At 44.9% G+C, this 23,122-nt stretch overlaps 2 protein-coding genes across 3 annotated transcripts; both read right to left on the bottom strand.

Moving 5' to 3' along the window:
* Positions 1 to 1,395: 1,395 nt before the first annotated feature.
* On the bottom strand, positions 1,396 to 11,609 carry ZNF653 (zinc finger protein 653). The gene is made up of 9 exons (XM_056822699.1): positions 11,238 to 11,609; positions 8,557 to 8,600; positions 7,225 to 7,440; positions 5,691 to 6,302; positions 4,815 to 4,980; positions 4,109 to 4,220; positions 2,616 to 2,730; positions 2,190 to 2,289; positions 1,396 to 1,967 (listed from the first exon to the last, which is right to left on the bottom strand). The coding sequence occupies exons 1-9, from the start codon at positions 11,552 to 11,554 to the stop codon at positions 1,790 to 1,792; spliced, it is 1,860 nt and encodes a 619-aa protein (XP_056678677.1). The 5' UTR covers positions 11,555 to 11,609; the 3' UTR covers positions 1,396 to 1,789.
* An 858-nt stretch (positions 11,610 to 12,467) lies between these two features.
* On the bottom strand, positions 12,468 to 22,022 carry ECSIT (ECSIT signaling integrator). Of its 2 annotated transcripts, XM_056822703.1 has the most exons (8): positions 21,849 to 22,022; positions 17,024 to 17,186; positions 15,595 to 16,009; positions 14,551 to 14,774; positions 14,266 to 14,317; positions 13,672 to 13,820; positions 13,339 to 13,444; positions 12,468 to 12,953 (listed from the first exon to the last, which is right to left on the bottom strand). In XM_056822703.1, exons 2-8 carry the CDS (start codon positions 17,138 to 17,140, stop codon positions 12,685 to 12,687), a joined length of 1,332 nt encoding a protein of 443 aa, XP_056678681.1. In that variant the 5' UTR covers positions 17,141 to 17,186; positions 21,849 to 22,022; the 3' UTR covers positions 12,468 to 12,684. The 2 variants fall into 2 exon arrangements, with proteins under 2 accessions (XP_056678681.1, XP_056678682.1); XM_056822704.1 differs by lacking the exon at positions 21,849 to 22,022 and having other exon boundaries at positions 15,595 to 16,110; positions 17,024 to 17,157.
* Between the last annotated feature and the right edge of the window lie 1,100 nt (positions 22,023 to 23,122).

Below are 23,122 nucleotides of genomic sequence, written 5' to 3'. Positions count from 1 at the left end.
AGTCTCCCTGGGGCTTTCTAAATGAGATTTCTCTTCACTCTTCCCTAAAACCTCCGGCTTCAAGCCACCCCTAACCAAACCAGAAGAGTAAGCACGAGGCGAAGAGCCAGAAGGGGAAGGAGAGTCAGAACCCCGCCCCTTTCAGCGCGGGAGACTCTGGCTGGCTAAGAACCACGTACAAGTGTAGCCAATCCTTGTCGCGAGTTCCCTTGGGCGGGAGTCAAAGATATGGGGGCGGGGCGCGTGCCTGGACTCCCAGCAGCACAGCCAATCACGTGCCCTATCCTGCCGAAGAACCCAGTCGCCACCTCCTGGCGAAGGGCGGCTGCGAAACAGCTAAAAGACCGGACTTCAAGGCACAGAATTCTCGACATTGATTTGGGTAGTAGTGACTGGAACCTAGTCTAGCACTAGACTTTTGACCTGAATTGGGTCTATTCTATCTATACCATTGAAGGAAGATGGAGATGGGCCTTGTAGGACCTTGGGCCTGCCACTTCAGTGGTTAGGCATGGTCATCTGCAAAAGGTACAGAATGTCACTTCCCCTCTTTCCCAAAGCTATGAAAAGTGCTGTACCAACCCTCCTGACTGAGCCTGTCCAATCCCAATTCTTCTAGGAATGGGCCTCTTGCTTCTTGTACTGGTAGCCCTCAACTGGTCTTTAACTATTGACTGGTACCTCCAGGTTTCAATTTCAGCATCAGGGGAAAAGCAATAGTTTCACCTATTTCACTAGGGTTGTCCAACTTCACAAAAGGTTTAAAACTGGGCATAAAAACCTGAGGAACAGACATCAACCACTAGGGCCCAATGGGACCAGTTGGAGGGATGACACTAGTAGAAGCCAGGAGACCAGAGAAGGGTAAATCCCAAATTCCCATCCCTATCCCCAGCTTGGGGCGGTTTTAAGTGGCCCAAAGCCAAAGGAGCCCTACTGCATGCACTAAATAGCTCTCCTCCCAAAAATCTGTACAGGCTCCAAAGGGAGAAGTTTTCCTGCTCCCACCCCAGGAAGAAAAAGGAGAACAATTTGGAAAACCTGAAACATCTAGAGCTAAAGTACACAGAAGTCGGAGCAAGACCCCAGAACTCTCCTAGCCTTTCCTTATGAGGACACAACAAATCTCTTTCCATGCCCAAAGTCTGAGGAGCTGTGGTCAGGGTTGTGCCATGACTCCTCTGTTAACCAGGAGAGTTCCAACCTCAACCCAGAAAGCAAACAAGGGCTCAGAATTGAAGTAGAGGAGGAAAGCAGCAGACTAGAAACAGGGAAAGTACAAGGCCCAAAGGGATGGAGGTGCAAAGCTGGGCCTAGTCTCCCCAAATGTTCTGGAATATGAATTTACCACTTTGGCCTCGAGTATACATAGAAGTGGGGTGGGGGAAGAGGGGATTTTTTTGGTGTGTCTTTTTCTTTAATCACTTTTGCTCACTTAACACTGTTCCAGGTGTCCAGTGACATAGCTGAGAGATCCCAGCTTGAAGGGAGTGAACCCATGCCCCAGGACATCCAAGCAGATCCTTTATAGCACCTGCTATGTCACCCAGCAGAGCCCTAATCAAACAGAAGAGGGCCATGTCTGGAGGTCACCTCCTTCCTTCTGGCTTGCCCTGGCGCCCTCAGTGTCCATGGAGGATGCCTGCAGAAAGGAGCTGGCTCTCCATAGCCTCCCAGGAATAACCTTTCCTTTTTCCAGCCAGGCCACAATGTGAGGCAGGGTCAGGTTTAGGAAGAAGGGCCCACAAATAAATAGGAGCGTCCTTTCGCACCACTGGGGCAGCCAGGATCACGTGGGCCTGTGGTCGGGGTGGCTCTTTAGCTTGTGAAACTTGACGCTGTCCATCTTCTCAAAGCGCTTGCCGCAGCGCTCACAGGTGAAGTTGTACTGCACCTCAGCCGTGTGCTTCTTCATATGCCAATTCAAGGATGCCCTCTGGCGACACTGGTAACCACAGATTTCACACCTGGGAACAAGCAGGGGCAGAGGTGGGGCAGCTTTGGGGCTACAATTGCCCTGTTAAGGGCTGAAGCCACAGCTTGAGGAGGAGCCTCATTCCTCCAATCTCCCTGAGCCTGCACAGGGAGATGGGGCAGAACTGACTCCAGCGGTGAGAAGGCCCAACCTTCTCTGGGGCCAGAACCCCTGGAGGGCTGCTTTGGGGTGGGGAGAGAAAGTCATCACTCACTGCAAAGGGGTCTCTCCTGTATGTGTCCGTCGATGAACTTCAAGGTGATTTTTTCGCTTGAAGGATTTTCCACAGGTTTCACAGGTAAATTCTCGAACACCTAGAAGTATAGTCCAGAGACCCATAGACTGAGGATTAAGGTTTGTCCTTAAGGTGTACTCCCCTATTCATGGCAATTCAAAGGAGCCTAGGAAGGTCTCCCAGTCTGGGAGTCTGATCTAATAGTTAAGAAAATCCTTTTTGTTCTGTAGGTAAGGGTCCTGTTGTTGGTAAACTACCTGAGACGGGGGAAAACTCTGGGAGATAAAGAGGGATTCAAAATGGTCTGGGCCAAGTACTTCTCCCTAGTTGGCCAAGAAAAAGTCCTCCACTGCACTTGCCCCATCACCCCAAATAACCTAAATCCCACATGTCCATGGGCCCAACCTGAATGGATGATCATGTGCCTTCGAAGGTGATTGGATAAATAGAACTTCTTGCCACAGCCTGGGTGGGGACATACTTTCGTTTTTCCTTTCCGGTGGACGAGGTTCACGTGATTCTGGGGTAGAAAAACACAAATTGGGAGAGGGATAGGCATAGAGGCAGATGGCATACAAGCCTGTGTTCCAAATGATTAAGAAGAAAACTTCTTTCCTTGGGATACTCCCAAGAAGAGTGGGAAGCCCATAGAGGAGAGAAGAGGGGGCGCAAGTAAGACTTGTAAGTGGGGTCCCTGGCAGATTCCTGCCTGCCTTTGTTTCCTAATTCCCAATCCTGGAGGAATCAGGGGCAGAGAAAGTCTTTAACTCAAGGATCTTCTAAGGTTGCCCCAGTGAAGGCCTGAGGACCCTTTTTTATCAACCATTGCCCCTCCCCCTCCACTCCCCATCAAGCGTCCCTCTAAAGCTGTCTCAGGTCTTTTTTTTTTCTCTCTTCACCCCATCAGTGATCTCATCAGTTCCATAGGCACTTAATGCTTATTGAATGATTGTGTATGATACCCAAATTTATGCAGCCCAGTTAATTACCCACTAGAAATATTCAATTGCAACACATGATTTCACCCTCCTAAACCCACATCTCCTCCAAACTTTGCTCTTTCTGTGGAAGGCACTATATCCTTCTGGTTACTCAAGAATCACCCAACCTGGTCCTATCCCTCACATTCCATAGTTGATTCTACTTCTGTTATCAACATCTGACCCCTTCCCTCCACTCATCAGTCACTAACCTAGTTCAGGCCCTCATCACTTCTCACCCAGTCTAGTCCAACAACCTCACTGGTCTCCCAGTTTCTAGTCTCCTCTCTCCAGAATAAGATATAAACATCTTGCCATAACAGCTAGCATTTATCCAGAAGTAAAGTATTTCATAGAGATTCATCTACCTCTTTTTCTAAGGTCCTCTTATAAAAACACAGTGAAGGAAGGGTTGTCATCAGCCTTATTTTACATGTGGGATAACTGATGTCGAGAGGTGAGGTCACTTAACTAAAATCCCACAGCTGACTGGCTTCTTATTGTCCAGCACACCATCCACTCTGATGAGACCTCACTGCCTGCAGCATGTAAAGGTCTTTCTCACCTGGCTTATTAACACAATTTTCCTTCTCCCTCTCTACATTCCAGCTTCAATGGCTAGAAAGTCCATCTCCTGAATTCCTTTCTTAGTGCCAGCCATCTCCTATGCCTGAAAGACACTTGGCTCAGGCTCCATATGCTCACAGAAGCCTTCCTTGATTTCTCTAGTTTGTTATTCTCTCTCAAGTTATGCTGTATTGGCACTGATGCACCAGTCTAGCAGAATAAAGGTATCCTGAGATCAGGATCTGTCTCACATTTGCCTTTATATCTCCACAGTCTGGCACACATGAGGGCTTGATGTATACTTATTAATAACTAAATACATGGGAAAGGAATCTGAGAGGCCTGTTGTACCTGAAAGCTGCTGAGGGCTACATAGACCTGACTACAGCCTTCATAGGGGCAATGGAACATCTCCAGCAGGCCGTCAGCATCTGTCACCCGGCCCCGCTTGCTGCGCCGCCTCCTGGGGGGGGGGGGGGGGATCGAAGAGGGGAAAAGCAGAGACAACATCAGGGCAAACTCAGGCCTTAGGCCAAAAGACACCACCTATCTCATCTCTGCCTCTTTTCAGACTTCTAATCAAGCCCTGGGGCCTAGGAGCCCTGGACAACGAGACAGAACCATGTAAAACCCTGCCATGTTTGTTCTTCAGAGGTCACAGGCTATCTCTTCCCCAGGGAGATCCATGGGATTCAGCTGAACTCTCTACCTAACAGACTTAAAACTGAAAGAGGCAAATGGGGTCGCTGGTAAGAAAGGTTAAGTGACTAGGCTACAGAAAAGTAGGTGGGTGGTGTGTGTGTGTGTGTGTCTGTGTGTGTTGGCATCTGGAAAGGATTCTCAAGCTAAAGATGAGTTTGCCCCATCAAAGCACAGTCTGAGCCCTTGTCCTTAGAGACAGGTTCCTTCATGTATCCAAGCACTGCTTTTCCCCACAAAGCCATCATGCTGCCACTTTGTCCCACCACACAGAATTTCCCAGGCACAGCCTTTGACCTTCCTCTCTCCACCCTCATGACCTTTCTGGATAACTGTTATCTAGTACATACATACTCACTTCTCAGGCTCCTTGGGAATCTCATAAATGATGGCAGACATGTCATTGCCATCTAATTCCTCTGGCTCAGGCTCCATGTTCTCAGACACTGGCTCTAACTCCTCTAGTTCTGGGGAAGACAGTTCTTCTTTCTCCTCCTTTTTGAGGACATAGAGTTCTTCCTTCTCTGGGACCAGGGAAAGTCACATATTAATGCCAGACCCATGCTGAAAGGGTCTCTCTTCTTGGAGAGCCCCCAAATTTGGGTATGGGTGGACCCTAACAGGTATAAGAAATCTTGGTTAGATTGAGCTTTAACCAAGCTGGGCACTATTCCTGGGCCCCTGAGGAAAGATTTATAGATGACCCAGATAACCTCTATCCAAATGTCCAACCACACCATACTTCCCCCCACTGAGGACACTGTTCAACCTCCTCAGGGACAAGGAATTAATAGCATTTATCTCTGTTCCCACCCCACTGGTCTGGGTTGCACTTTCCCATAAATTTGTCTTAAACTCCCATTTAGATTTGGAAGTGGGAACTTCCAACCAAAGGGATCATCCAACTCTTTCATTTTACAGATGAGAAAACAGATCCCCAGAAGGGGAGTAACTTGCCTAAGGTCTGTTTCACAAGCAATGTAACTGGCAGAGGAGGGATTCAAACCCATGGCCTCTGACTCCAAATCCAGTGCTCTGTCCACTACGCCAGGATATCTTGTCTTCACTGGCATGTATGGACATGGGCATTCCCCATCTTTTGCTCCAAGCTGAACAGTCAAGGTCGATCCCTCCCCCAGGGGCCCAGGGCAGGATTCAGTCTGGGATCAACTGGCTGACCTGAGGGAGGCCCAGGAAGGGAAGGAAGAACTGAAAGGAGGGAAAAAAGAGAGACCTTTTTTGGTTTCTATACACGCCAAGTTCTCCATGGGACCAGAGGAATCAGGCTGGCTGCCTTCAGGTTCAGGCTGGGTGTAGGTAGCCACACCCTCAATCACAGCACAGGGCACCTCCTCTCCACTACTGCCACCACTGGCCACATTCAAGTGGATGCCCTCTGCTGCTAAAGCATCATAGCCAGGGCCTGCGATAATGATCACTTGAGAGCCTGGAACCATGCCTGGCACAGGGCAGCTGGCCACCACTTCACCCAAAGCTTCCTGTGGCACACTGTCAAACAAGGCACTGTGGCCTGTGCCCACCTGTACGGGCACAGGCACACACACCACAGTCTCCATGCTCTCTGGGCCACTGGCTGGTGGGCTGTGGCACAGGGGTGTGCCTTGCTCTGCTGTCAAGTTCTCCATGTGGTGTTCAAAGGGAATGTGGATACCATCTTGTGTGATGAGCCCACTGCTGCTGCCCTCTGGGGCTGGTGGAGGTGGTGCGGGTGGCACTGATGAGGCCTGCACAGTCTTAGGCCGCCGGCTCTCTGGTTGCTCATCAGAATCTGAGTCAGACTCAGAACCAGAGGAGTCTGAGCTTCCAGCCCCCAGGCCATTCCCCACTGTAGAAAAAAAATTGGAGATCACTTATAAAACAGACCTGACCCAGCAACCACTCCCTTTTAGTGCCCCCTGCAAAATTCTTAAGCAGACTCAAGGAACTATATCATGCATGTGACAAAGTGATCATAATAGCCAGCATCTATATAGTTCAAATGTTATCTTATTTAATCCTCACAACAATCCTACAAGGTAGGTGTCAGTATTATCCCCATTTTATGGATGATAAAACTGAGACAGACAGAAGTTAAATGACTTTCTCAGGGTTACAGTTAGTACAGTTAGAGGAAGTTGCACTTGAACTCGGATTTTCCGGACTCCAGGCCTAGCACAGCTAGCTCAGTCAGACCAGTCTCCTAAACATACCCTAACAAATGCCTTATTCATTCCTGTTTTCACTTGAACCATTTTTGTCTATAATACCTACTGCCTTAACCTCTCCAAATTCTATTCATTTTTCAGGGACAACCTTCAAATATCTACTGTTCTCCTCATAACCAAAAGGGAGCTTTCTTGGCTCATTTCCCTACTGATCACTTCTTTTCTGAACAACTCATATGTCCCTTATCATTCATCCTTCAGAACTGCTTTATTGTCTATATGTGTGAATTTTTTTTCTCAAGAGACCCAAGCAGAGGAACTGAATCTTCTCCTTTTCTCTTACTGCTGCCCTATATAACCTAACATAGGACTAACAGGCACCAATACATACTATCTAGGGAGAGTAGATGCCAGGTAAAGTTGAGTGGAAACTTCATTCAGGAAAGAAGGGGAAAGAGAATATCGCTCTAAGCCTACTGTAAGACTGGGGCCTCCTAATGGGGAGAATGTAATGCTGCCTAAGGACAAGGAGACAAAGAAAGTAGGCCCTAGGGTCCTTGGTTCACAATGGCTGTCAGCCTCCCAGTCCTAAGGTGCCCCTACCTCTGTCACTCTCATTCTCTGAATCACTGAGCGGCTTCAGGGGTGAGTGGAGATCCTGGAAGTACCGGTGTCCAGCCTCACATTGCCACACTGCTGTTGTGTAAAGACCAAAGGTGGGGTCAAGCTCAGCCAGGTGAGGCTCATAGGGGCAGCGGTTCTTATGATCCTCATACCAGATCACCATGTTCTTTAGGCAGTTCACATTACGCCTCCTTCCTAGGAAAGGAGAGAGGCAAACGAACAATGCTTGTAAGAGGCAAGCCTATAGACCTTCCTCTACTGTGAAGATTTAGGGAACAGAAATAGCAAAGCACACACATCAACATCGACCTCCTTTCCCAAGAGGAAGTGGCTTTTATATAGGAAGACAGACAAACTGGCTCTCACCAATTCATCTCAGCACCACCCCCCTCCCAACAGAGGCTTCGTCAGTGGACTAGTGTGGGAGGCCTCATCTGTAGGGAACAGTAAGAAGATAGAACAGGTTGGTTGTGGTTCCCCACCAGTCTCACTAAATTAACTGGCCAGGACCCTCTGGTTTTGGGGGAGCAGAGGAGAGTAAATTCTCTTGCCAACACCCAGGCAGGCATGTTGCACAATCATGATACTTGGGAGACAGACTGCTGGGTTCTGCTGACATAGATAAGAATGAAGGAAAGGGAGAATAGACAGCTTTCTGAAGGGGGTATACCTGTAACATTGGTCTCCTTGAACCCTCAGAGCTAGTCATTGTTTACCAAAATAGAAGTCTACATTGTTCCCTCTAACTAAAGGCTAAAACCTCCCCATTGAGCAGAAATACTATACTGCTGCTATTGGGACAGTGCCCTGTAGCAGATGAAGGCCAAACACTTCCTTATTAAAAAAAAAAAATCAGAAAATAGGGGAAGAGAGGAAAGAGTGGCTACCAATATTTCAATTCCTCATCAATCAAAGACTAATCCTCTACACAAATAGCATTCCTTCCCACTTTCTATGAGTCTTACCTTTCAATGGTCACAGCTGAAATTACAAAAATCTTGCAGGATCATCCATACCTACAAACACCCTACCCTTCTTGGACAATTAGGGCACAAATTCTGACTAGCCCATGGGATAAGAACAGAGCTGCTGACATGAACCATAGAAGAGGATGAGGTAAATCTGGACCAGCTCTAAATAGGGCCAAAAGAAAAGTTCCTTGTTCCCTCTGTTCTTCTGGGCCTATCATAAGACACCTATCTGGGTTATGAAAGAGAGGGGAAATAGATGTTCTCTCCTCTGACTCATCAGCAACATTGCTCCTCTTTTCCCTGGACAAAAAACAAGCCTTATGTCCCATTACCCACTTACTCTTCTTCCGCTTTGGCTTTTTGGGGACTTGCTCCCAAGGCTTCCTGTAACAGAGAGAAGCAGCAGCGAGTGAGAGGGCCAGGCTAGGGTCTGTGAAGGTCTTCTCATTCGACAGCAGAAGGGGTATCTGGCGAAGGAAGGGCCCATGGCACAGGGATATGGGGATATCATGAAGAGGCCCTCAAAATCAGAGAAAAGACAACCTAGAAGTCAGGGAGGCAAGACTATGAGGAAGACTATAAGGTAGGAATAGGGAAGAATATGTATGGAGGAAAGTGAAGCTATGGGAAGTTTGACAAACATTTTCCCTTGATCCCAGTATTCCTTTCTAGCTACCATCTTTCCTTCCTTTTGTTGCAGAATGTTTAAACCTGTGTAATGGGGCAGTTAGGTAGCACAGTGGATAGAATGCCTGGCCTAGAGTCAGGAGGATCTGTGTTCAAATATGACCTCAGACACTTTCTACTTGTGTGACCCTGGGCAAGTCACTTAACCTCCATTATCTAGCTCTTACAACTCTTCTGTCTTAGAACTGATACCAAGACAAGGTAAGAGTTTAAAAAAAAAACTTTAGTAAAAAGATTTGTGATGAGTGTATTTTGAGGAACACAAAGCATTCTGCTCTTAACAACCTGTGACATTTTTCATTTTCCTTTGTAAATGAGGGCTCAAGAAGACTACAAGATCACACAGCTAGTGCTAGATTCAAATCTAGATTTCCTGACTTCAGATCTATCTCTCTTTCCAACATGCTTGTCTTACTTGGGGTATATGATGAATACTATCTAGCAGCTGCCTCCTCTGCCCCAACTACTCCACTTGAATAACACTGTTCTCTCCAAAGTCACCAATAACTGTCTTTAAAAGAGTTACTTAACTGTTCTGAGACTCAGTTTCTAATCTATAAAATGAAAATAAAATGTAAACTACTTACCTCACAGGGTGTGCTGTGAGGAGAGTTCTTGGTCACAAATACAATTAATCAAAACAAATCAACCCACTGGCCAAAAGCTGACAAAGTAAGCCTAATTTCATACTTATTTTACACTAACTCTTTTCAGACAGGCACAAGTCATGCTTTCCTATTTAATCTTTTGTAGTCACAAATAGTCACTGCCTTGGTCACTGAAATGACTGTTCACTGAAAATTCCAATGGCATTTTACCATCCCTCATCCTCCTAGACCTCTCAACCAATCAATCCACAAGAACCTACTGCATCAGAGGTACTGGGGATAAAAAGACAAAAGTTAGACAATCCCTTCTCTCAAGGAATCCCTGGATCATCCCTTCCTTCCTGGAGAATTTCCCTTTAGTTTCTATGACACTCTTCTTTCCCAGATTTCTTCCTACTCCTCAGACTGTTTCCCTGTCTCATTACCTATTACAAGTAATTCCTCCTTCCACCCCCAGATATTGGTGTTCCATTAGAACAATAATAGCTGACATTTGTATATTATTTAGTGTTTGAAAAGTGCTTTACAGATATTATCTCAAGTTACAAAATCTCAGTTGGAGTCATCTATTCAATTTAGTAATCTTTTATTAAACACCTAGTGTGTGCCAGGCACTGTGCTAAGTGCCAGACTAATTTAGCTTGAACCTCAATAGGTATCTCTTCTAAAACTTCCCTGAAAAGCATTCAATCCAGCCTCTGTTTGAAGACTTTCAATGATAGAGAACTCCAGTACCCTTTTAAGACCATTCTGCTTTTAAACAATTTTTAACGAAATTTACTTTATGTTGGCCTGTCTCTCTAATTTCTATGCATTTGTTATACTTTTGCTCTCTGGAATCAAGCATGACAAGACTATTTTCCTTATACAAGACAATCCTAAAGACAAAATTCATGCCCTCGGTCTCTTCAGTCCCTTGGCCTTCTCTTCCTATACTCATTTCCCTCAGGGGATCTCATCCCTTTCTATACTTTCAGCTGTCCTCAAAGCAGAGAACTCTGCTTTGAGAACTCCTAAAGCCACATCTTTAGTTTCTACCTTTCTTTTACTTCTTTCAGCAACAGGGCACTCATCACCTAAACGTCTTAATATCACTCAAAACATGGCATAAACCAAACCAAGCTCCTACTCTTGTTCCAAATCGGCAATTTTCCCTCACACACCCACAGCAATCATGGGCACCACCACAAACCTTCCAAGTACATGCCTAGCACACAAGGAGCCCTCGGTAAAAATGTCTGAATGGAATGCTTTTCCTCCTCATCTCCATCTCCTGATTTCAAGTGTTGGCTAAAATTTCACGTTCTAAAAGAGGTCTTTTCCACCCCCACCTCCCTAGATGCTAGCGGGTGACTAGCTCTTAATTTATCCGTAGATGGCTTGTTGACACAAAATTTTCATGCAGCCTCCCCTTTGGGCTGTGAGTTCCTCGAGTTCAGAGACTGTCTCTTGCACTTATTTGTACCCTCAGCGCTTAGTCCAGTGACTGGCACGTAATAGGGGCTTAATTAAATCCTTGCTGACTGGACTTCACAACGCACATTCACCTCGGCTGTTGCTCCACCCTCCGCCTGTGGAAAATGCCGCCTCCCCCTTCTCCCCTCTCAAGTCTGGGCTCCTCCAGGAAGTTTACTCAACCCCTCCGAGGCCTGGAGTGCCGGTCCTTCACCTCCCTCCACTGTGTCAACCGGGGCCCGCGGGGGCAGGAGGGGAACCCGGGCCTCACCCGTGGCGGCCGCTTCGTTGCCCCCGCTCCAGGGAAATGAGGTAGGCAGCGAGCTTGGCGTCGCTCCAGCCGCTGCGGCGCCGCAGGTCCACCCAGGGCCCGTGCGCCTCGCCCAGGTACACGCGCCGCACGTCGTACTTCTTCCGGGACTCTAGCCGTCGCCGCGCCCGGTCTGACTCGGTGAGGCGCGGCCGGCCCCGGGCCTTGCGGCCCGCCGCGCCCTCCTCAGCCGCCGTCTCCCCGCCACCCTCACCCTCGCCCTCGGCCCCAGCCTCCGTCTCAACCTGGGCCTCGGGCTCCAGCGCCCGCTCCGCCATCCCCCCCTCCCTGGTTACCAGCCTCTCCCGTTGTTAGGAGCCCAGCCGGAAGTGGCGCCGATTGCCCGCGCCCGCCGGGAAAAATTTGACCCAGCGCTCGCGAAAAAGGGCCCGGGCACCCGCCGTGCGCCTGCGCGAGTTCGGAGCACGCCCTACCCCCTTTGATGGTCAGATCCCCGAGCCTCTTCCACCAGGGATTGGTCGTGGAATCAGCTGGTAGAGGGAGGAGGGAAGGAGAAAAAAAGAGGGGAAAAGGGGACAGGCCGGGAGAGAGGAGGGAAAGATTTAAGAACCATAGAGGTATTCTAAAATTTAGGAAACTGAGGCCCACCGAAGCCGTGATCTAAGTGCTCAAGATTGTTCACATCTTCCCTCCTCTTCCTCTAGCCTGGAGGCTAGGTGGAATTGGTATGTGGTGGACCAGCCTGGGACAGGGAGGTAGTACAGAATGAGGGCTGGCACCTAAACTGGAGGTTATTTCGCATAATCCTTTTGTTGTACTAAGACTTGCAGAGGACTATCAAGTACTAGAACCGGAACTAGGTTCTTTTGACTGTTCAGCATCCTTACCAACAAACTACATTTCTGGATTTCCAGGCAAAGAAAAGGCTTGGAGAGAAAAGTAAATTCCAGGAGTGAAAGAGATACTAATTTGTATTTATTTTTTTGAGGGGATGGGGTTGGCCACAGTCTGAGTAGCTATGGGTAGCCAGATGTCACACAGAAAGGGTTTTTCTTTCACCCTATGGGGCTGAAGAACTGAGCAAACCAACTGCTTGTAAGGTAGTTCCTGGCTTCTGTCAGGCCACCTTTGTCCTGAGCTGTTGGACAACCCCTACCCTATGCCAGGCCTCACCTCTAAGAGCAGTCTACAACAGGTCTTGGAGCAACCAAAAAACAAGAGAAGGCAGAATGCCTAAGAATCATACTTTATTTGCTGTGCCACCTTGAGATGAAAAGTAGCCAAGCATCACAATGTTCCCCTGATGAGAAGGTAAAACTAAAAGCATAAAAATTCCATTCCCCATTAAGATATGTGCCTTCAAGTCTAGCCTCCACTTTTACAACAAGTCAAAGCCACATCTGACAGAGAACAATGAACACAAGTCTTATAAAATTCAGGCAAAAGCTCAATTCTGAGCTTGGCGTTGAATCTGGACTAGGGATGGCTCTTCCACTTCCTTTGGAGACACTTGCTCCCCTTGTTGCTCATTCTGCTGGCCTTGATGTTCTTGATGCTCAGCAAGTTGGAGTTCTCCCCCTATTGCTCCCAGGCGGAAGACCACTGGAATATGTGCCAATGCTGGGTTGGTGATCTGCAAGCCCTGGATCCACTTGGCAAGTGTGGCCTGATCGTGGGCTCCAGCCATACACATGGCGAATACTGGGCCTTCTTCCACTATAAAAACAGAGGGAAGCTCTGAATTAGAGGAGCCAGTGACTAGCTTTCATGAGTACTGCCCATAATTTTATTCCTCATCCTTGCTATCAGGGCCTAGATGGCCTCCTTCCCTTCTGCCAGGTGACTAGTAGTTGTATACTCCCATTCTGGCAGACCCTGGAAGAAGCTCAGAAAACTGGGTATTCTTCTCCCCTCTCCCCCATCCTCCCTCATAAGACGAGTTCTCCATGTTTTAAGACCAGCTTAATTCCCTATACCTAAAGTAGTACCAGGAAGGAAAAGACAATGCCAAGAGGCTTCCACCTCAAACCCAAAGGACATTGGAAGGAGGAGCTGTACCAGATCCTAGGAAACCATCCTGGGGCTAGAGGAACCCCAATACCTTCATCTATATCAAACTCATAGTCATCCCAAGGTCCTCGATCCAAATCCAAATCCAGCTGCATGGGGTAATAGAAGTTCCTCTCTGGCCCAATCTCCTTGTCTTCCTGTTGGAGGCAGTGTGCATGGGGTCCAGATTAAAGTCAATTTATTCGCTGTTAACACCCACTACATCCAGGGTTGTAAACATAGCTGTCAAAACCACCCAGTGTTGCATGGTATCAGACTCAGTGCCTAGTGTCCCTAGCCAGACTACTCATCCACTCAACACATGACACTGGAGCACCCACTGCCACTCCTTCTGGACCCTCTAACTCCCAGGTTCCCCCCTTACTCTCTCTTCAGGAGGCAGCAGGTCAGCCCGAAGTACATGGTAGTAGAGACACTGGTCTCGAAGCCACAGTGGGAAGGGGCCCTCGACAAAAACAGGCCTAGCAGGGTTGTGTTGAGCCAATGCAGCTTGCTGGTCAGGGCTCTGGATCCCTATTTTGGGAAAACAGACACAGAGACAGACAGACACAAATTCCAATGTTAACTATTTCTAACAGGTAACTCCCACCCACCCCATCTTGGGCCTCTTTCAGGGGCCAAGATGTAAAATCAGAGGTTATGCTATATATCTGAGAAACTTTCCAGCTCTACCTCTCTGAGATATGGTAATAAATTAATGGAGAACCAGATTTTGTCTGTCACCTTATGCTGTACCTGAAGCCCTGAAGCTAACTAATTTGAGCCCCTGTTTGTCTCTCTCTGGTTTTCTCTCCAGAATTCATCTTAGTTTATGCCTTCTGGCATGAGTAGGATGAGGAAATGGGAACTGTTTTCTCAATGTTTTCCCATGTGCTTTCTTCAGTCTACTTTATCTGTGGATGTGGGTGAGAGGGCATTGTTGTCAATATGCTATACACCCAACGGACACAAGACCTACCCACAATGTGAGGCTGTGGTGGGTCAACTCCAAGATCTTCTGGTTCAGGCATCTACAGAAAGAACATCAAAGGGTACAAGGTACCCAGCCCCACCATACCCATCTTCATCACTCAACTTCACCCTAAGGGGCAAAGTGCCAAGGGGAAATATACAAGCACAATAGGATCAGCAGTAGGAGAAAATCCTAGCACTGTGTAGCCTCAGAGACAAAAACCATAGGGGCAGAAAAAGGAATCAGGACCTACAGTGGTAGCTGAGAAAAAAGAGTGGACCTGAGTACTACCTGGTAGACTGTGATTCTGGCACTCAAGTCAGCTGCAATCCGTTCCAGACCATGCCGGGCTAGGTCAACAGGGTCCTTGGGTAGGGGTCTGGGCAACGGGAAGGGATTGATGTTCTTGAAGCGGGGCAACCAGTACATCAGGCGTAAATACTTGCGCATAGGATGACTCTTGCGCCCAAAAATTTGTAGCAGCAGGAACTCAGTTTCCTTATTTGGTAAAACCCCTGTGCTGGGCCAGAAGGAAGAGAAGCAGAAGAAGAGAGCAGAGACAAGCAGAATCAGACACAGAAGCATTCACTGGTCAGAGGAAAATTGCCCCTCACTGAGTAGTACCTCTCCTAAGTTAGGCAAGGAGCCCACTCCCCATACCCTTCTTCTGAAGAACAGAATGACAGAATTTCAGATATGGAAGTGGCTTCATAGATGATCCAATCTTTACCTGAACAAGAATCCCTCTATAAATGGGTTTTTTAAACTTTTGGGGAGTTATGGAACCCTTTGGAAACCTGATGAAGCTATAGCCCCCCTCTCAGAATAATGTTTTTAAGTGCATAAAACAAAATACATAGGAATACAAAGAAAACCAATATGATGAAAATACAATTATCAAAATATTTAAGAAACAAAATCACAGAACCTAGGTTAAGAACCTCTGTTCTATTATATCCCTGACATGTAATTATCTGGCCTACCCCTGAAGACTTCTCTTGATGGAGAATTTATAGCTCTAATTGCTGATGAAATTTTCCTGACATAAAGTAGGTGGAACTTAGGCTACTTTGTTGCTTCCTTAAGCCCTCTTTCTTTAAATTCTTGCAGATAGTGATAGTATCTGTCTTCCCACCCCACCAATGCACCTCAAAAAAACTTTTCTTCAGTCTTCTCCACTGGAATTAATTACCCCAATATACACTCAACCTCATCTAATTTCACAATAGCTAATATCAATGTTTCTCTGCCAATACCCTCCTTTGCAGGCATTCTATGGAAGGGCAAACAGAACTGGCTGGGAAAGGAAGGGATTCTTGGGTTCCTCCTTCTTACCAAAGTTCTCCATCTGATCTAGCACTTTCACACCACATTCCTGCTGACGGGGGTAATGGTTAAAGATCTGCTGCAGCACGTTTCGAGGTACAAAGACCTCCTTGGGGAAGATATCCAGCAGGAGGTTATAGATAGCTAGATCATGTTCAACCCCATACTCTGGCATCTTTCGCAGGGCCAAGTAGATGAAATCAACATGACCCCGTTTTCGAATGTCTCGCTGGGCAAAAGTCTTGACTGCCTTTGAGAATCCTGACTTATCTCTTTTTCCACCAGATGCTTGTTCAAAGAAATCCTCATATGGCTCCAAGGTCTTAGTGGGCATTCCAGGGGGCTTCACCATAGGGAGTGGCTCTGAGTCTGAGGTCTGTCTTGCTGTACTGCTGTGGAAGCTCCTTAGGGACTGGGAGAAGCTCTGTGGGTCAACGAGAAGGATCATAGCTGGGACTTGATAGCCTTGCCCACCAGGAACCTGCCTACATATCTTTATCACTTAGGTAGGACCTTGTTCCTTTCCTAAAGGAGAGGCAGAGAAATACAGTACAAAGAGAACTGGAAGTAGAGTTAAAATATCAACTTTAAATTCTGGTTCTTCTGCTTATGGATGGGACCTTGAACGCCAACCTCTCAGCCTCTCTCTGGGCCTTAGTTTCTTCATCTGAATACTTGGTCCTGAGGCCTATTACCTACAAAGGAGTGTGGCTAGCTCTGGAAAAATATCCCCACTATCCCAGGCCTTCTCCTTCCCACTGGGGAACCCTGAGGTTAAAACTCTTCAAGTGGGATTGTCATGGGTTGCATCTACCCTCCCACTAACCAAGGCTTCTCACTTTGTGTCATCCTTGACTCCACTCTCTCATCAAACATATCCAAATCAACACCAAATCTAGCCAAGGATTCCCAGTATATCTATTAGCTTTTCTTTTTTCCCCACAACAGCCAACATCTGTATTAGGGAAAGAATTTTCTGCATTCAACACTTAGCCTTTTTTCCATTTGCTGGGGGCATTTGTTTCCCTTTCCATTTATTATTTCTGATTCCCATTCCTAATTTGTCCCAGTCTTTCTGGGTCCACATGGCCCCAGAAACCAGTAAACATTCAACAGAAATTTGCTGATGGAAATACTAGCCAAGAACAACCCCAAAATTGAATGGTCTACATGAAGATTAATGAGAGTCAGTTTTGTAGGGTTCTGAGGAGGATAAGTGAATGGGGCAAAGGAAAAAGGAACATAATGTCTCCTTCCATTCTTCCAACCCACCCAGGGCAGAAGAGAGAACAATAAGACTCAAGACTGGAAGGGAGATGGTTTCATCATCTGTAAAACAATGGTGTGGAAACAAATGATCTCCAAGAGGAGACCAAGAGAAATGAATGGCTTGCCCTAAATAAGGTAAGTTGGTAATCTCTCTACCCTGTCCCTTTACCTGTAAAAGGCATCTTCTTTCAGGCTGCCAAAGACTGTGCCCTGAAGCAGCTCTGGAAAAGAAGTGGCAACCCACAGAATGATCCAAGGTTAGAATAGTCCTCCTTATGCAGTTCATACTGCTGTCTGCCTTAGTCAGTAACCAATGGCAACCAGATGCCTTCCTAAACAAGGAAAAGGATACATGATTAGGTGGCCCAGAGGGCAGAAACCATCCTGCGTTCAAAGCAGATATGCACGAATGAATGTGCACACACACATTCACATACACACACATACCATACAAAACTCATTATCTTTCTCCTCTAAATCTTCTCCTCTTCCAAATATCAATATTGTACAATTGTCAAGGGTATTTCCATCTTTCCACTAACCTAAGTTCCCAACTTAAGTGGCACTGATTCTACTCTGACCCAACATATCCACTCTCAACAACGCTGCCAAATCTTATCACTTCTATCTTCATAGCATCTCTCCAATCATAGCATTATATAAATTCAGGGCTCTTCTAGCCTCAAGCTGAACTAGTACAATAACCTAACTGGCATTCCTAACTCAGGTCTCTTACAAATATATAATCAGAATTTTGCTCCCCAGAACTCTCTTACCCAGCATCCCATTTGCGTCCTCATGCTGAGTGCAAACAATGTGTGTGCCTATGCACGGGTATGTAGGATAAAGCTCTGGTTGACCCCACCTCTCTCTCTCTATGGCTCTTGCCCTGAGTGAGGCTTCAGAAGCTGGCTTTGAGCCAGGCAAAACTTAGTCACATGGTCTTATTCGTGTTAGATAATTGAGTTTTTATACTTCTATTTCCTTTTTATTCCTTCTACTTCAAATGATTATTAATAAACTATAAATTTAATACTTGGAGTTATTGATATTGATTTAAATTTTACCCACGTCCAATCCATCTTCCACTCAACTGTCAAAGTGATCTTCCTAAAGAGCAGATCTGACCAGGTCACATCTCCACCCTGTTCCATGCTCAAGAGACTTCAGTGGCTTCCTCTTATCTCCAGGATCAAATACTGTATTCAGACTCTTAATAGGCTGGTGCCTTCTTACCCTTCCAACCTTTTTTAAACCTACCTCCTCTCTAACCCAACAATACTAAACTTACTGCTATTTTGAAGCCACAAGCCCAAAATCAAAGAGGCTTCAAAGCTTGTTCTAAAATCTATTTTGTCTGTGTATCTTTCTGTCCCTTTCCTTTCTCTCTCTCTGTCCTCCATATTTCATGTCCATGGGCTTCCCTCACAAGTTAAGAACCTAGATATTTATATGTTCTGCAGGATGCAACACTCCTAATTTTGGTTACATTTGTTTTGTTTGTATAAAACCTTTTTAATTTAATATAATCAAAATTATTCATTTTATATCTTGTAATGTTCTTTATCTCTTATTTGGTCTTAAATTCTTCCCTTCTCCATAGATCTTACAGGTATATTATTCTACAGTCTCCTAATTTACTTATGATATCATTCTTTATGTTTAAGTCATATACCCATTTTGAACTTATATTGTTATAGAGTGTGAGATAAAACCTAATTTTTGCCATACTGTTTTCCAATTTTTCCAGCAGTTTTTGTCAAATAGTGATAAACTCTTTTTATGACACAAATATGATATTGATAACTAAACCTGAAAGAGCTAAAACAGAGAAAGAAAACTATAGACCAATCTCATAATGAACACTGATGCAAAAATTTTAAATAAAATGATAGCAAGAAGATTATAACATTATATCACAAGAATTATACACCACAATCAGGTGGGTTTTATACCAGGAATTACATCGATGGTTCAATATTAGGAAATTGACCATGTCAATAACAAAACCAATAGAAACTACATATTATTTCAATAGAGGCAGAAAAAGCATTTGACAAAATACAATAGTCATTCCTTATAAAAACATTAGAAAACATAAAAATAAATGGAACCTTCCTCAAAGTGTGAAATGGCATATCTCGAAACCACCAATAAGCATTATCTGTAATGGGGATAAACTAAAATTCTTCCCAATAATATCAAGTGTAAAGCAAGGATGGCCATTATCACCACTCTTATTTAATATTATACTAGAAATGGTCACTATAGCATTAATAACAGAAAAAGAAATCGAAGGAATTAGAATAGGCAATGAAGAAACCAAACTATCACACTTTGCTGATGATATAATAGCATATTTAGAGAATCAGCCAAAAACTACTAGAAATAATTAACAACTTCATCAAAGTCGCAGGATACAAAAGAAATCCCACAAATATCATCAGCATTTCTATTTTCCATCACCAAAACCCAATAACAGGAGATAGAAAAGGAAATGCCATTCAAAATAATTTTACATAGTATAAAATATCCGGGGACATACCTACCAAAACAAACCAGGCAACTATATGAACACAATTTCAAAACATTCTTCATACAAATAAAGTCAGACCAAAACAACTGGAAAAACATTAATTGTTCATGAATAGGCTGGGCCAATATAGTGAAAATGATAATCCTGCCTAAATTAATTTACCTATTCAGTGCTATGCTAATCAAACTACCAAAAATTATTTCACAGAACTAAAAAACAAAACAAAACAAAATTTATCTGGTAGAACAAAAGGTCAAGAAAAGCAAGGGAATTAATTTTTTAAAAAAAGAAAGAAAGAAGAAGGTCTGGCCATACCAGATGTCAAACTATACTGAAAAGCAGTAATCATCAAAATAATCTGGTACTGGCTAAGAAATAGAGGAGCAGATCAATGAAATAGAATAGGTAATCAACACATGTTAGTTACTGTCCTTAGCAACATAGTGTTCTATAAACCCAAAGATCCAAGCTTTTCGAGAAAGAACTCACTATTTGACAAAAACTGCTAGGAAAACTAGAAAGCTATATGGCAGAGATTAGGCATAGACCAACATCTCACACCATACGCTAGAATGAAGTCAAAATGGATACTTGATCTAGAAATAAAAGGGGACACACCATAAATAAATTAGGGGGACCTGTCACACTTATGGATAAGAAAAGAATTTATGATCAAACAAGTTATAGAGAATATTAAGAAAAATGAAATAGATAATTTTATTACATTAAATTTAAAAAGTTTTGTACAAATAAAACCAATGCAACCCAAGATGAGAAAGGAAATAACAAATCTGGGGGGAAAATTGTATAGCAAGTACTTCAAAATTCAGTTCTTAAATACATAGAGAACTGAGTCATATTTATAAGAATACAAAGCATTTCCCAATTGAAAAATAGTCAAAAGATCTGAAAAGGCAGTTCTCAGAGGAAGAAATTGAAACTCCATAGTTATCTAAAAAATGCTCTACAGGAGGGGATATGGGAAAATTGGGATACTAATACTTTTGAACTGCTACCACCATTCTGGGGAGCAATATGGAACCAGGCTCAAAGGGCCACAAAACTGCATACTCTTTGACCTAGCAATATCACTACTGGATCCATATCAGGGATCGAAATTAAGGGGAAAGGACCTATGGGTACTAAAATCTTTCTAGTAGATTTTTTGTTATAGTGGCAAAGAACTGGAAACTGAAGGAATGCCCATCATTTGGGGAATGGGTGAACAAGTGGTATATCATTTTAATGGAATACTATTGTGCCATAAGGAACAATGAACAGGAATGAGTTCAGAAAAACCTGGAAAGATTTATACGAACTGATGCAAAATGAAGTGAGCAGAACCAGGAAAACAATAGTATAGTATACTAATAGTATACAGTAACAAATATTATGTGATCAACTGTGATGGGCTAAACCATTATCAACAAAGCAAGTCTCCAAGATAACCACAAGGTTCTCAGGATGAAAATGCTGTCTACTGCCACAGAGGAACTGTTAGAATCTGAGTACAGATCAAAGCATACTATTTCCTACTATATTTCCTTCATGAGATTTCTACTGCATATGTGATATGTCTTCTAACATGACATGAGAAATATGGAAATGTTTTTCATGAAAGCAATAGTATAACCTATACTGATGCCTGGAAGAGGGAAAAATCTGAATTTTAAAATTTCAAAAACAATTGTCAAAGTGTTTCTATATGAAACAGGAAAAAAATAAATTAATTCGTTAAAAGTAAATAAATAATTCAGCTCAAATCCCTCCTTTGCAGATCTTTCCCTCTCTCCCAGCATTTAGTCCCTTCCTCTCTTGAGACTACCTCCCACCTACTCTGTATGGATTTTGTAGGTACCCAGTTAACTACATGTTGGCTCCCCCATTAGAATGCAGGCTCCATGAGGGAAAGGCCTCTTTGCTTTTCTTTACATCCCCATGGAACTGCACAGTGCTACCTTCACAAGAAACACTTAATAAAGGCTTCTAGAATAATTGACTGACAGCCACACCTCTGAGAGCTTCCAAAAAAACCCACTCCTAGGAGGTGATCCCCACATGGAACACTGCTGCTGGGAATAGTCTCACGGATGTGCTGGCTACAGGCATGCCCGTGTTCACTAAGTCAGATTGGTATCTCCCTCTCAGATCTTGGGACAGTGCTATCATCACTCTCTACCTTTCCTGGATGCTGGGGAATTGGGGGGGATCACACCCAAATATACACAATATGCATACACTGACGTGTACACGTGTATGTAACACACAACACATATACACTCGTGTACACATGCATGCATATAAATATATTTACACACATGCATTCACACTTAGGCACATATATACGCACACATAACCATAAACGCATATAATCACACACACACAGTAGGCGGAGCTCACACTGCTCCGCCCCTTCCCAAACGCCATCCAAGGAGAAAAGGTCACCATGTCCTCGGACCTGCGGCAGAGCGCGCTCGGAGATTAGGCAGGGACCCAAAGGTCGCAATCTAGGCTGGTTCCCGAACTTCGCGACGGCAATTTCGCCCCCAGTCACGGCGATTTGAAGCTGTCTCCAGTTGTACTCATCGGCATTGCAGGAAGTAGCCACATTGGCTATTAGTGCTTCCGGGTCACCGGGAGGCGGGGAGAAGGAAAAGGATTCCGGGAGCAACCCCAATGGGAAAGCGGCATTTGTACAGCTCCGCCCACCACATTTAGTGCCCCGTCACTCTTCCCGCCCACCCAGTCCAAGTTTATCTGAATGCCGCTCCTTGCAATTGGCTGAAGTTCTAGGCGCCTTGTGATGGGCGTCTCCTAGGTCCCTCTTCTTGCCGTGAGATCTAAAGTGCCGGAGATTGCTCATTTGCTAAATAGGTAGAACTTTGTTCAACACCCGACCGGAGGAGAGGAGGGGAGGATAGGGAACTAAAAGTTTATATAGAGAGAAGAGAGGGAGGCGGGCACTCACCGAGCTTTTTCCAGGTCCATAGATTCCCGAACTGGGAATCGACCCAACCACAGCCCCGCTCTGATGGGCGGGTGGATCCAGTGAGAAACACTGGATAGAGAGTTTCAGAATTTCACCGGTGCTTTCCGAAGCCCTCTCTCTCCCATTTTACTGTTGGGGAAATTGAGTCCGTCAAATGACGATGCATTTCGTAGGACTAGGACAGGAAGTCACCCTCAAATCCACACACCTTTTATTTAGATATGGGAAATAATAGCAGACATTGATATGTTATTGCAAAGAGTTTCTTCATAAATTATTTTTCGTAGCATCCTTGTGAGATCAGTACTACAGGCATTATCTCCATTTTTTAGTTGTCCTTTCTATCTCCCAACTTCTTTATATCAACTCTCTCCTCTCTAATCTTGCTTTTTACTTCAGGCCCCCATCTCCTCTAACTTGGATTATTGCAATAACCTTTCCTTTTTATCTCTATCTCAAACCTCTACCCTCTCGAAACCATTCTCTGCACATCCATGGTTTGATTGTGTCACCACACACATACATTAAGTAAACTCCAGAAATTTCCCATTACCTCTGGGATCAAATATAAATTCATTGTGGGCACTTCATAAAATTTCATAATCCGAGAGTTGGAAGGGATGTCATTGGCATAGAGAAAAGTAATCCCCATATACCTTGCAAGTGGTCCTTTGAGCCTTTGCTTGAAGACTTGGGGAGGGGGGGGGAGGGAATACTCCCTCTGCAATGGCCATTACACTTTT

Source organism: Monodelphis domestica, chromosome 3 (genome assembly GCF_027887165.1).
Source record: "Monodelphis domestica isolate mMonDom1 chromosome 3, mMonDom1.pri, whole genome shotgun sequence".
Taxonomy (NCBI): domain Eukaryota; kingdom Metazoa; phylum Chordata; class Mammalia; order Didelphimorphia; family Didelphidae; genus Monodelphis; species Monodelphis domestica.
This window is presented reverse-complemented; position numbering and strand designations above follow the sequence as displayed.

What these genes read in the sequence shown, in the direction of transcription:
- ECSIT (XM_056822703.1), bottom strand. Translation starts at nt 17,140, where the DNA reads ATGAACTGCATAAGGAGGACTATTCTAACCTTGGATCATTCTGTGGGT. An exon ending in TGCTGCCTCCTGAAGAGAGA is followed by an intron (nt 13,445 to 13,671) that starts GTAAGGGGGGAA and finishes TGCCTCCAACAG; the next exon opens with GAAGACAAGGAGATTGGGCC. An exon ending in TGAGTTTGATATAGATGAAG is followed by an intron (nt 12,954 to 13,338) that starts GTATTGGGGTTC and finishes CTGTTTTTATAG; the next exon opens with TGGAAGAAGGCCCAGTATTC.
- ZNF653 (XM_056822699.1), bottom strand. Translation starts at nt 11,554, where the DNA reads ATGGCGGAGCGGGCGCTGGAGCCCGAGGCCCAGGTTGAGACGGAGGCT. An exon ending in GTGTATAGAAACCAAAAAAG is followed by an intron (nt 4,981 to 5,690) that starts GTCTCTCTTTTT and finishes CCCTGGTCCCAG; the next exon opens with AGAAGGAAGAACTCTATGTC. An exon ending in ATTCCCAAGGAGCCTGAGAA is followed by an intron (nt 4,221 to 4,814) that starts GTGAGTATGTAT and finishes CCCCCCCCCCAG; the next exon opens with GAGGCGGCGCAGCAAGCGGG.